Here is a 14,169-nt window from a genome sequence, read left to right on the forward strand (position 1 = left end):
ACGATGTTGACCTTAGTTTGTAAGCGTTATTTTTTTTTACCAAATTGAATTATTATACTTTTTTGTTACTTTAGCATTTTTATTAGGATAAGAGTTAAGTTCTTTTTTATTTCTTTTTCTTATTTATCCTTTATATGTTAATTGTTGTTCCTAATATTAGCTATTGAAAAAAATAAAAAAAAAAATGATGAAATTCGTATAAAATATGGTGTTTCGTTTTATTATCAAGCAAAATATTTTTGGATAAACTGGTTTCTGTAATAACCCCAGTTAGTCTTCGCCCTGGTAATACAACCAAGGGGTCATCGTCACCGTCATCATCATTCTGATCATCGTCATTCTGATCATCATCATCAGGCATATTTATATCAGAATCATCTAAGAAGCCCACTGTTGAGAAAAAAGTCATATTATAAAACTATTTTTTTTTATATTTCCTCGTACTACATTACATACCATTCAAAGAATCCTTTGAAATGTTATGAAGAATGCAGATAGCAACTATCGAAGCCTTTGCAGTTCCATAGTTCAGTTGTATCCCGTTAAAATAACATCGAAATTTATTTTTTATCTGTCCAAACAAACGTTCTATGTGATTCCTAGTACGTATATGGCTTCTATTATAACGCCGTTCTGGCTCCGAGAGGGTGGCAGAAATTCTAAATGGTGTCAATAATATTTTAGATCCCGGGTAACCACCATCACCAAGAATAACACCTCCTTGCAAATCCATACTTTGCAAACGACGATATATGGACGATTCTCGCCATATTCTGGAATCGTGTGATGAACCTCTCCAACGAGCAACAACATCAGTAACGCGCTGATTTGCATCACATACAACCTAGGGGAAAAAGGAATATTATTTTAAAAAAATGTAAAACTCAATTTACTTCTTTTAAACATAAGTTCTGTTAAATTTTTAATTAAAAAATCAACATTCTATCAACACATTTCTACTTTTTTCAAAAAAAAAAAAAAAAAAAACATGTCAAAAGAATGAAATTTGGAGATATGAACAGCTTGCAATCCAGAAGCAATTATTTCATTAAAATAATTTACACTCTTCTCAATTGCAAATTCCAAACTAAGAAAAAGCTTTTAGCTTAAGGAGCTATTTAAGATTTCCGACCGAAGAAAGTGTTTTTAGTACAAAACTGAACTTCCGATTTCATGCGAATCGTGCTTCGAGGTGCTTCGAACAGGTATACAATACAGCTATACAGCATACTTTGCCAACAATCATCACATCGGTGATCGGTGCCACACTTCATAGGTACCATACGAATTGTCCAATTTGCTCTAAAATTATAATTGAAATCTAATCAATAGAAATCATAATAATAATAGATGTCTTATGAATTTACCTTTTTACTGAATCATTCACATTTTTATGACAGGCACATCCAAACGACCTTCTTCGAACATTTTCTACAGGTTGTCATGGATTTGTTGTCTTTTGCACATTATTTTTTGTTCAATACATCTGAAAATTGAAATAAAAAAATTATGACTGTTTTTTCTCGGTTTGAAGTTTTTGTTTTTTTTTTTTAATTTTCATACGAGTACCTACTAGAAATGAATTCATAAATAATTTATGTACCTACTAGCATAAATCTCGAGTTTTATTCTAAATCTCGGATTGAAAGTATGATAAAATCTTAGATTTAGGGTAGCTGAACCCAAATCTTAGATTTAGCGAAGTAGATTTAAAATAAATCTTGAGATTTATTCTAAATCTACTTAGCTAAGGGTTATGATTTATTTTTCGAAATTTTGAAAAATGTCATTGCTGCTTCGAGTTACCTAGTTGTGGTGAGAAAGTCTGAACAAAGACATAAACCTTGGATGAACAACGTACTTCTGAAGAAAATAAAACAAAAACATAGATTACGCGTTAAATGCAATAAGCACCCAAATAATATTTGTTTAAAAAACCGTCAAAATCGTATGAGTCGTAAAATTAATGAGGAAATCAAAATATGTAGGGATAATTATTATCACAATCAAATAAGAATGTCACGAGGGAACCTTAAAAAGGAATGGAAGATTGTTAATAGCATTATTAATAGAAATATGAGTGATAATATCAATTCGATAATATTAAATAACAGTGGCGAACTTATCTCAGATCCTTCAGCTGTAGCTAATGCATTTAATAAATTCTTTGTTTCAGTTGGGCAGGATTCATTTCCGAGAGACTCTTCAAATCAGTGCCATTGTTGCGTTAGCCCATATTCTGGGATAAATGTTTTTCACAGAGATAGTTTTTATTTCCAATCAATTTCTGGTTTCGAGTTATTAAAAACCATAAGTTTATACTGTTTCTGTTGCAAAACATACTTTTTGCGAAAAACTTTTGTCAAACGCATTTTTAAAAGAAATTTCGGTATTTTCTATAAAATTATTCGGAGTTTACACTGTAACTCTTGCAAAACATACTTTTTGCAAAAAATCATGGGTCAAACACAACTTTGAAAGAAATTTCGGTATTTTCTATAAAATTAATCGGAGCTTACACTGTAACTCTTGCAAAACATACTTTTTGCAAAAAATCATGTGTCAAACACAACTTTGAAAGAAATTTCGGTATTTTCTATAAAATTTATCGGAGTTTACACTGTATCTCTTGCAAAACATACTTTTTGCAAAAATTCATGTGTCAAACACAACTTTGAAAGAAATTTCGGTATTTTCTATAAAATTAATCGGATTTTACACTGTGTCTGTTGCAAAACATACTTTTTGCAAAAAACATTTGTCAAAGTGCCTGGCTACACGATGATTTTTCAATCGCTTAAGCAGTGAGTTTGTAGGCAAGAGGGATGAGGAGTGAAGGGGAAAGATGCTCACGAAGGGAACTGAATTTTCTGAGGGAAGTACAGTTCCATTGCTAAATTTTTCCTCTTTTTGACGTTTGTTCCCAGAAAATGTAAAAGTGGAACGTGATTGGGCACAACAGCGTGTAGCCACCGCATGTGATTTTTCAATCGAGTGAAAAATCACTGTGTATGTGTAGCCAGGCACAAACGCATTTTTTAAAGAAATTTCGGTATTTTCTATAAAATTAATCGGAGCTTACACTGTTTCTGTTGCAAAACATACTTTTTGCAAAAAACATTTGTCAAACACATTTTTTAAAGAAATTTCGGTATTTTCTATAAAATAAACCGGAGTTTACACTGTAACTCTCGCAAAACATACTTTTAGCAAAAAATCATGTGTCAAACACAACTTTGAATGAAATTTCGGAATTTTCTATAAAATTAATCGGAGTTTACACTGTTTCTGTTGCAAAACATACTTTTTGCAAAAAACATTTGTCAAACGCATTTTTTAAAGAAACGGTATTTTCTATAAAATTATTCGGAGTTTACACTGTAACTCTTGCAAAACATACTTTTTGCAAAAAATCATGGGTCAAACACAACTTTGAAAGAAATTTCGGTATTTTCTATAAAATTAATCGGAGCTTACACTGTAACTCTTGCAAAACATACTTTTTGCAAAAAATCATGTGTCAAACACAACTTTGAAAGAAATTTCGGTATTTTCTATAAAATTTATCGGAGTTTATACTGTTTCTGTTGCAAAACATACTTTTTGCTAAAAACTTTTGTCAAACGCATTTTTAAAAGAAACTTCGGTATTTTCTATTAAATTAATCGGAGTTTACACTGTAACTCTTGCAAAACATACTTTTTGCAAAAAAATCATGTGTCAAACACAACTTTGAAAGAAATTTCGGTATTTTCTATAAAATTAATCGGAGTTTACACTGTAACTCTTGCAAAACATACTTTTTGCAAAAAATCATGTGTCAAACACAACTTTGAATGAAATTTCGGTATTTTCTATAAAATTAATCGGAGCTTACACTGTTTCTGTTGCAAAATATACTTTTTGCAAAAAATCATGTGTCAAACACAACTTTGAAAGAAATTTCGGTATTTTCTATAAAATTTATCGGAGTTTATACTGTTTCTGTTGCAAAACATACTTTTTGCTAAAAACTTTTGTCAAACGCATTTTTAAAAGAAACTTCGGTATTTTCTATTAAATTAATCGGAGTTTACACTGTAACTCTTGCAAAACATACTTTTTGCAAAAAAATCATGTGTCAAACACAACTTTGAAAGAAATTTCGGTATTTTCTATAAAATTAATCGGAGTTTACACTGTAACTCTTGCAAAACATACTTTTTGCAAAAAATCATGTGTCAAACACAACTTTGAATGAAATTTCGGTATTTTCTATAAAATTAATCGGAGCTTACACTGTTTCTGTTGCAAAACATACTTTTTGCGAAAAACTTTTGTTAAACGCATTTTTAAAAGAAATTTCGGTATTTTCTATAAAATTAATCGGAGTTTACACTGTAACTCTTGCAAAACATACTTTTTGCAAAAAATCATGTGTCAAACACAGCTTTGAATGAAATCTCGAAATTTTCTATAAAATTAATCGGAGTTTACACTCTAACTGTTGCAAAACATACTTTTTGCTAAAAATTAGTGTTAAAGCCATTTTGAACTTATACTCGCCACTTCTTATGGAATTTACCTATAGAATTTGAATCTGTACGGGTGCTAAACAATTTTTTTTACAAATTTTCTGACGAGAACAATTTTTGATGTATTTTCCCTGATTTTATATTTTCCTGTAATAGGTAAAAGAGATATGGAAAAAGAAAATATTTTTCGGTAGGTGCATTTGTACTTTTCGATTGACTAATTTGCGTTTCACCGAGTTTCAAATTTACTCGTATTATAAGGCCCATTTTTTTCGATAAAGCAGATTATTTCCATCCGAATAACAGGTACCTATTACATACAGGGTGTCCCAAAAGTAAACGTCGAAACGAAAACGGTGGATAGGGCAGGTGGTGACAGTTATCAGAAAAATAATAAAAAAAATCGCAGCCATATATTTTGGGAGTTATGGGCATTTGAAAAAAAAAATGGTCACCCTGTGACGGTTTTTTATGTGCCGTGACTACAAATCTTAATTTTTCTCATTTTTTTCTTTTGTTACGGAACCTTGCTATCAAATGCATTCAAAAATTTCTGTGTTGTTACACCTGTAGTTGCGTCTGCCGTTCTTGTGCTCAACATTTTTTCAATCCATTTTGTAATGGTGGGCGGAACACTTTTTCTTACATGAGCCTTAGATTCATGAGAGGTGTTATCGAAGGCCCCCTCTATATCTAGGAAGGCACATAGTGCAGTTTCTTTAACATTTAATGCTTTTTGTACGGTGTTCGTTAATTCGTATAGAGCAGTTTCAGTTGACTTACCTGCCCTGCACAGAGAAAGATATGACCCGCTAAAAATTAATAGATTGCCATATTGTTTTACCGTCCATACATTTCATAAGGAAATCTAATTAAAATCAACGATTAATAAGGTTTTTTTAAGGAGATTTCTTATTATTTTTATAGAGAAAATCTTATTAAAATTTGACTGAAAAGTTGATTTTTTTTTGCAACTTAGCACTAGAACAAAAATCGCGATCAATATTTTCATGGCAGGTTGGTTCAGGTGGTAGGGTGGGCTACTAATGATTTGAAGTCTCCAGTTCGATTCCCAGCCTGGTCATCTTTTTTTTTATTTTTTTGCAGATTTAAAACAATAAGGAAAACCCGATTGTTGTAATAAGGTTTCCTTCTTGGATGAAAACCATAGAGAAATCTTATTGTTTTTGTTCTATTTTATGTGGTCTATTTTTTTCTGTTTGTAGGCATGTTGGCGACTATTCAGAGGCATTTTTATGAGTACCTCTGATCTCATGAAGTTGTCAATTAATTTTTCCAATGTTTTCAGTAGGAAAGATGTTAAGTTTATTGGCCTGAATGACTTTGGATGGGTTGTATCCTTCCTCCCTATTTTGGGAATGAAGATTACTTTAGCGCTTCTCCACAGACTTCCCAACTAACAATTTTACTTCCACAAGGTTAGGATCTTTAATTTCATGCAGCTATTATCTCTACAGGGCTTTTATTTAGTTTGTGAATCGAAAATTCAAACTTCCGAGGCTTAACTTTCGTTAACCGCTTCCTAGAAACCTAGTGCAAGTGGAATTTATAAAATTTCTACAAGCATTAATGAAAACATTTCGTTTAAATTTCAATATGGCCACATGAAATTCCATTGTAGAAGCACAAGAAATAAAAGCCAATAACTGACTTCTTTAATATCACTTTCAAATATAACGACTTACATAATTGTATGTTTTTCATCTCTGTGTGAGAAAAAAAGAAGTTCAATTTCCGTCGCATGCGCGAAAAGCTTTTAGTTTTATATGTTTGCCTTAGCGAAGTTAGGGGATATATATTTATATTTGTAGAAGTCCTTTAAGTACAAGCAAAACATTGTAAAAAGCATTTAATTTTATAAGTTTGCCTAAGCGAACTAATTTTATTTCTAGAAGCCCTGTGAAAGTGAGTACAAGCTAAATTTTTTAAACTGTCAAGCAAACTCATGAGAATAAGAAATATTTGGATAAGTGCCATTATGGTGACCATTTTTGGTTTTTTTATTCATTGTTATAAAGAAATAAATAAAAAAGTGAATCTTTTCATATCGGTAATTGGTTTAAAATAGTGATATTAAAAATGGTTTACTGACCAATTTGGAGTTCATATTCGAGTAAGTAGAGAAGAAAGGAAAACAAGATTTTAATCTTCTCCACTTATTTAAATATAAAATAGTGATGGACATTTTAGATTTTTTATCTAAGTTCAAAACAAAGTTAATTCTCTAATTTTTAAGAAGAAGCCAAAAGCCCAAAAAAATTAAAGATTTTTTTTCTGCTTCGGAAAAATGGGGTTTGACGGCATCCGGGTGAAACCTCTAAAGTCTAAAAAAAACCGAATTTTTCAGATATTCCAGAAAAAATTGTTCTTGAGTAACAAGTTATTCTCTTTCATCTTCTCAATAATGACATGGTTTGACAATCAGTATATAATATTATTTAGTCTTTATTAAATAATTTTTTACAAGATAAAAAAAAAACAGAAAATAACCAAAAATAATAACTTTGAAAAAAAAAAAAACACAAATGGTCACCATATTCTTTAAGATAGTGCAACTCATCAGGAAGTTAAATCGAAGCCTTTAGGAAGCTCTGGTTTCAACTAGTCCAAATTTGAAACTCTTTTATTATATACCTGAGTAGCTCGATGGGTAAGGTACCGGACTATCAATCAGGATGTACGAGGTTCAAATCCAGCAAAATGCGTCAAGTAAGTAAGAAGTTTTTTTCTCAATACATATAATTGTGTTTGGAAATTTTATTTCAGAAGCAAAACTTGTCTGGATCAAAAACAAAGAAGAAAATGAAAAAATAAAATGTAATAGGTACACAAAAAAAAAAAAATAAAATGAAAAAAAAATATTTTTTTTTCTTTATTCTATTTGGGATATACCTCGTTTAGACTTTCACAATCCTTCGACAAGTCTACTCAGAGCTTCTAAATAAAAATAAAAGCCTGCAACAATAATACACACTTTCAAATTTCAAATGTTGGTTGTTTCTATAAGGCATTAAAGACATGTTATGAGTCTCTCCAATCAACTTGCATATGACTCTTCTAAGGCCTATCAAGCTTCTCGGGTGGGCCAGATGGGCCTCTCTATGGTCGTATACAAGCAATATTTCTAAAATCGAAACATCTTCGTTAGACCCTTGTGGAAGTGAAATTGTTAGTTGGGTTGGTATGTACCCAAGTGCTACGCTGCACATAGGAGTATTTGCAGTAAAAACCTGGTCATAAGTCGATTTTCTGAAAATCAAAATTGACACCAAAAAGTTTGGCAAAGTGGGTGCAAAATAAACCTGTGTCAATATGCTGCACTCATTTTTTTGTTTTTCGATCGTGTCTTGTTAAAAAATGAGTTCAAAATTAACTACATCTACCTCATTTTTATTTGAATTCGAAGTATTTTGGTAAGTGTTATTCTATATGCGATATCGAAGTGTTGTGATAGAAATCTAAAAAAATTTAAATGGAGAATTCTTCTTCAGTTATTTATTAACGATATTAATAAAGTTTTGAAAATGTTAGATGGTTTTTTCTATTTTAATTCGGGCTTAGAACTAGTATCTAAAAACTTGATATTTTTGTTAAGTTATTATTAGAACTTTAATGATTTTGTTTTAGTATACCCCGTTATTCTGCGATGAGTTGAAACTTATGAGTTAGTTTATATATTCTTTTACACGATGCAAAAAAAATTGGGTGCTCTTAGGTGCTCTTTAGAGAATCGAGGGTCAATTAGTTTTTCACTTTCTGATAGAAAATACTATTTACTTTATGCAACGTTTTTTATTTTTAAATTAAATTTACTGATGTTATTAGTGTATTTTATTTTGGGTGATCTTAATTAAGGTTTGGGAAGAGAGAAAAGAAACTGAAAATTGCGTATTAGGGATGAGGAAAAAATTTTGGGAAAAATAATGTCGACAGGCGGAGTACAGGCCATTATTCAATTTTTTTAGTTTTTCGTAAAAAAATAAAAATAACAAAAACTAGGTTTATATTGTATTTTCTTGTAGGAATACTCATTTTAAACAGAAATAATAACAAAAACCACGAAAAATAATTATGGCCAGGTTTTTGATGACAATACTCCTATGTGCGCTGCTTCGAAGAATGCTATTTAGCTGCCTATTTTGCCTTTTTTTGTTATGTATTAATATACTTAATTAAACTAAACAAACACCAAAAGAAAATAATATTTCTTCTTTATTTTATACGCTGGTGTTATTACCCTACATTTTGTATTGAGGCCGTGTGTGCATTGCGTTAAATAGTTAAATCTGTGTAAAATTTTTGACACTATTGAGGTTATTAAAAAAATTTCAGCTATATGGATTATTATTTATAATTTGTCTGCCTTTTTTCTGCTATGATACTCCTTTTTAATAAAAAAAAAAAAAAACATCTGCAAAAAAATTTAACTCAAATTTAACCAGGTCCCAGAGCCCAATAAATTTTTAACAGCTAAAAATTTTTTATTCACCTCAATAGTGCCAAAAATTTAACACGAATTTAACACGAACAAAAAAATTTCAGCTGTATGGCTTATTGTTTAATATTTTTCTCTGCCTCTTTACTGCCATCAATATCAAACTCCTTTTTAATAAAAAAAAAAAAAAAAAAAACAAAAACAAAACCATCTGCAAAAAAAATGTAACTCAAATTTTACCGGGTCCCAGAGCCCAATAAATTTTTAACAGCTGAACATTTTGTATTCACCTCAATAGTGTCAAAAATTTTACACGGTGGTAACTATTTAACGCAATTCACACACGGCCTAACTAAAAAATTTAATATTTGTCATGTATTAAATTTCAATACATTTTTGGTGTAGACCTACAACATATATATGTAGCCCAAAACGTATTAAAAAATGTTCCAGAATTTTTAACCGTGTATGTTAGTTTACTTGTAGATTTTAAGAGCTCGCTCTATACATATGTATATTATAAGATGGTAATTTTTCGTTTGAGCAATTAACATTTCACTGGCTAACAGAATAACGTTAAAGATGTCCATCCCAATAACAGCTTTTTCAGACTATTGTTATTTTTATTATAATAGAAGCAATAATATATAACGTCCTCGCAGAGATTTTGTTCTCCTTTATTAATGATTTCGTTTAATGTCCGGTATAAAACATATTATTTTAACGGAACATATTTTGATTATTTAATTCAATTCAAATCAATTTTAGAAATGCCTAAAATATTAATACTTAGATACTTTGCTTTATGAGCAGTACGTTGTTGTTGCCACTTAAAAACCCATCCTTCCAATACTTGTTATTGAATACAAGTCATTGGAATATAGCCCTAACAATAAAAATAGTTATCGGAATACAAATTATGTTAAATTAAAATAAAAAAAAAATAAAAAAAAATAAATTAAAAAAAAAAAAATTCGTTCCCATCACCGTACTCGAACTCATGTACATCATGTCAGAGGCCGACATCCTGTCTATCATACTATCACTCACTTATAAAATCTTAGTCCTAGAATGTAAAATAGTACAAAAATAAATGGTACATGCGATTGACCTACAAAATTCAAGAACATCTTACATTGCCAACTAAAATGTTTTTTTATGACCTTATAGGAACCACTTAACAAAGAATGTAGTTACATAAATAATATTAATAAATAAAATTGAACACGTAAAAACCGACAAATAATTTAGACAAATTTAACACCTTAATGTTTTTACACTTTTTGGTTTAAATTAATTAAACGACACGAATTAAAATGTTCACGAACAACATATATACATATACGCACGTAAACATTAAACGAGACGAGAAAATAATCAAAACACGAACCTTGAATGCATTTCGGACTGCTTGCAGTCCATCATCAGCATCACGACTGGTCCAGGTTGTGCAAATATATTGTTATTAGATGAGAGAAAATAGTACGATGTAATGTTGCCGTTATCAGCATTGATAGCATTGTTATCGTTATGGATGTAGTAGCTTTCATATGCATCCAATTTTCTCTCATCTGATATTTGTTTCTTTACACTCAAGTTGTTTACATTTAAATTTGAATGTTTATGCTTTATTGCATGTTCTGCAATCGCTGAACATTGTGGTTTATTTTGTTTAATATAAGAGTTATGCTCTTTGAATCTTTTTTCAATCGTTCGTTTTGTTTGACCATAATAAACTCCATCACAGTCTTCACATTTTATTGCATAAATGCCGGATTTTTTGAACTTGTCTATTTTGTCTTTGGTTGAACCCAGTAGATTTTTAAGCTTATTTTGGTTCGAAAAAACAAGGTCAACATTGTGATCGCGAAATTTTTTAGAGATTTTGTTTGTTATTTCCGGCACATAGCACATCGAAGCACGTTTCATTTCACTTTTTTCGCTGTTTTGCGAAAATAAAGTTGACAAATTCGATTTTTTGATTTTGTTTGAGTGTTTTAAAAATAAGTTTGTCAACTAATTTATCAGAATAACCGTTCATATCTGCTACTTTTTTGATGTATTCATATTCTGATTTGTAACTTGAAGCAGATAGAGGAAGTTTGCATAATCGATATGTCAGGGAATGGAAGGCTGCGAGTTTATGTTGGATGGGACAGTGCGAATCGATTGTTATGAAGTGGAGGGTACTCGTTGGTTTGTGGTAAACCGACACATCTATTTTATTTTGTGAATTAATTTTTATTTTTTAATTCAAGATCTAGAAAACATATTTTTCTATTTTGTTCTCTTTCGAGTGTAAATTTTATGGACCCGAATTGCTCGTTCAAAACTTTCAATGTATTATCTACTTTATCTTTCTTCACTATTGAAAATACATCATCAACATAACGGCACCAAAAGCGTGGTAAAAGTTGTTGATTTTGTAAATTTATTTCAAAAGCTGACATAAAAAGTTCGGACACTAAAGGACTTAATGGATTTCCCATATTTGTGCCTTTCTCAACTTTATAAAACTTTTCTCTGAATTGGAAAAAGTTTTGTTCCATACAAATTTTCGCGACATTTAAAAAACACACTTTTTTCTCGTATGGGATGTCAATCAAATTTAGATACTTCTCAAATTCTACCAATGCAATTTGAACCGGAATGCTGGGGAAAAGAGACACGACATCGAACGACACTAGCATTTCATCTTCTAATATGATTTCATTTTGCACTTTTTCAACGAAGTCGAAAGAATTTTTCACCGACAGACTTTTTATTGGGGGCAGTTGTCTCATTTCGTTGACTAACCACTTTGCTAATAAATAAGAAGGAGAAGAAATGCTGCTTACAATAGGTCTATCACCCGTTTTATGTATCTTTGGAAGACAATAAATTAGAGGCACTTGGGGATTCGGCACTGATAATTTTCGTGTTTTGATTATTTTCTCGTCTCGTTTAATGTTTACGTGCGTATATGTATATATGTTGTTCGTGAACATTTTAATTCGTGTCGTTTAATTAATTTAAACCAAAAAGTGTAAAAACATTAAGGTGTTAAATTTGTCTAAATTATAAATAATATATATTTTTTTTTTTTTACTTAAAAAAAAAAAAACTGGCCAAAAATAATTTAGAGTTTGCATATAAGTTCTTTAACTTTTTTGCAAGAAACCAAGAGCGCCACAATTTTTTTGAGTTTGTGGTTTTTATATTAACCCAATGCGGCAATTAATTGGCCAAAAAAATTTTAAAATTGACCAAGGATTTAAGAAATAGATGGTTTGTCATGCTAACTTTATACGATGTAAGGCCAAAAACAGTTTTATTTTTTGAAAAAAACCAAAAGTACGGCAATTTTTTTTTTTTTTTTTTTTTTTTTTATAATGAGCGCGCACTAAAGGGGTTTTGGGTACCCTTATTATGTATATATACACAGTACGAGCTTTAGGAAAAGAGGGAAAAGAGGAAGGGATGTAAAAGGAGATACCGATGCACATTGGTTTTAAAGTTCTGAACATTAAAATGGGAGGGAAAAACAGAGGCGGGTAATACATTCCACATTCTAGTACTACGACTAAAGAAAGAATCTCTGTATTTGACGGTACGTCCGAAGTTGGGCTCAAGTGTAAACTGATGGGCATTCCTTGAAGTACGAGTATTACGGTTGAATTGTTTAAGGGGAGGAATGCAGCTAGCTATTTCATTAGAACATTTTTTAAAAAAGTACCTATAAAATAAGGACAGGCATGATACATTCCGGCGGTGCTCAAGAGGTGGGATTGTATCAGTAATGGACCTATCACCTATCATTTTAAAAGCTCTGTTTTGAATTCTATCCAAATAACTCAAGTGGGTCTTAGGAGCACCTGCCCAGATATGGGAATTATACTCGAGCTTTGGACGAATATATGCTTTATAGATTATAGCCAGATCAGAAGGGTTGAAATATTTCTTACATCTTCGGAGGAAACCTAAGCATTTCGCAGAGTTTTTGGCTACATCGAATATGTGCTCATTCCACAAAAGGTGGTTTGTAATGGACATACCTAGAATCGAAAGCTGATCAGTTTCCTCGATGCAAGTACCACTCATGGATAGTGGCAAAGGGGGAAGGTTTCGTTTTAAAGATAGTAAGCAGCATTGTGTTTTAGAAGCATTAAATTCTATCGCGGTTTCTTATTCCCCATTGGACAATGCATTCGAGATCAGAATTTAATGAGCTTATCATATTTTGCCGTTGGAGTTCCACATCCGAAGGACATGGGTGTGAATCTACAAACGAATATGAAAAGCTGAGTGTACTATCATCTGCGAAACAATTTAATGGATTAAAAGTTTCAGAGAGCAAATCATTAATGAAAATGAGAAAGAGAGTCGGAGACAAAACGGAGCCCTGGGGCACACCAGCGTTTATATTATGGGTTTCAGACTTGAATCCATCCAAAACGACTTGAATTGAACGGTTCGAAAGGTAATTTCTAATCCAACGAAGAAGAGATTCATCAATACCGAATGCAAGCATTTTCGATAAGAGAGCTTGATGCCAAACTCTATCAAATGCCTTTGAAATATCAAGCGCAACAATCTTACTTTCTCCAAAACGATGTAAAGATTTGTTCCACTGATCGGTGAGATAAACCATCAAATCACCAGTGGATCTATTGCTACGAAAGCCATACTGCCGGTCATTAAGAAGCTTCCGTTCTTCAAGATATTTCTTAAGCTGGAAATTAATCAGCGTTGCCATGACCTTAGAAAGAAGGGACGTAAGTGCAATCGGACGATAGTTAGAGGGTGAAGAAGATTCGCCTTTTTTAGGGACAGGCTGGACAAATGCTGTTCTCCATCCACTCGGAAAGAGACCTGTAGAGTAGGACAGATGGAAAAGCTTACACCTCTTCAGAACTATGGGAGGGATACTATCCGGGCCAGCGGATTTGTGTATGTCAAGGTCTTTAAGAACTCTTGCCACTGCACGAGTACGAAAAAAGATAGGTCCCATAAAACTATTTACTCGCTCAAGTGAAGGGGGAGTCATGACACTTTCTGTTAACGTTGAATTGGCAGCGAACTGCCTGACGAGAAGGTTGGCTTTCTCAAGAGAACTAACAAAAGGAGTGTCATTGTAAACGAGCGTTGGAACCGAAGATGTTGTAGAGTTTCGAATATTTTTCACAAATGACCAAAAATTTTTACTACCTGTGGGACACT

At 31.6% G+C, this 14,169-nt stretch overlaps 1 protein-coding gene across 6 annotated transcripts; it reads right to left on the bottom strand.

The window, feature by feature from the left end:
* Positions 1 to 49: 49 nt before the first annotated feature.
* LOC129907140 (putative nuclease HARBI1) lies at positions 50 to 11,983 on the bottom strand. 6 transcript variants are annotated; one of them, XR_008770975.1, is made up of 6 exons: positions 10,106 to 10,200; positions 10,021 to 10,036; positions 1,368 to 1,486; positions 1,063 to 1,302; positions 457 to 844; positions 53 to 390 (listed from the first exon to the last, which is right to left on the bottom strand). XR_008770975.1 is itself a non-coding variant. In XM_055983214.1 (5 exons), the coding sequence occupies exons 3-5, from the start codon at positions 1,281 to 1,283 to the stop codon at positions 161 to 163; spliced, it is 738 nt and encodes a 245-aa protein (XP_055839189.1). In that variant the 5' UTR covers positions 1,284 to 1,302; positions 1,368 to 1,486; positions 10,106 to 10,228; the 3' UTR covers positions 50 to 160. The 6 variants fall into 6 exon arrangements, 1 of the variants encoding a protein (XP_055839189.1); XM_055983214.1 differs by lacking the exon at positions 10,021 to 10,036 and having other exon boundaries at positions 50 to 390; positions 1,164 to 1,302; positions 10,106 to 10,228; XR_008770976.1 differs by lacking the exons at positions 10,021 to 10,036; positions 10,106 to 10,200 and adding an exon at positions 10,361 to 11,981 and having other exon boundaries at positions 1,232 to 1,302.
* Between the last annotated feature and the right edge of the window lie 2,186 nt (positions 11,984 to 14,169).

Source organism: Episyrphus balteatus, chromosome 1 (assembly GCF_945859705.1).
Source record: "Episyrphus balteatus chromosome 1, idEpiBalt1.1, whole genome shotgun sequence".
In the NCBI taxonomy this organism is placed as follows: Eukaryota; Metazoa; Arthropoda; class Insecta; order Diptera; family Syrphidae; genus Episyrphus; species Episyrphus balteatus.

Coding starts and splice junctions, on each gene's coding strand:
- LOC129907140 (XM_055983214.1), bottom strand. CDS start 1,283: ATGGTACCTATGAAGTGTGGCACCGATCACCGATGTGATGATTGTTGG. Junction 845..1,163: donor CGATTCGCATGAAATCGGAA/GTTCAGTTTTGT, acceptor TTTTTCCCCTAG/GTTGTATGTGATGCAAATCA. Junction 391..456: donor TTCAAAGGATTCTTTGAATG/GTATGTAATGTA, acceptor TTTTCTCAACAG/TGGGCTTCTTAGATGATTCT.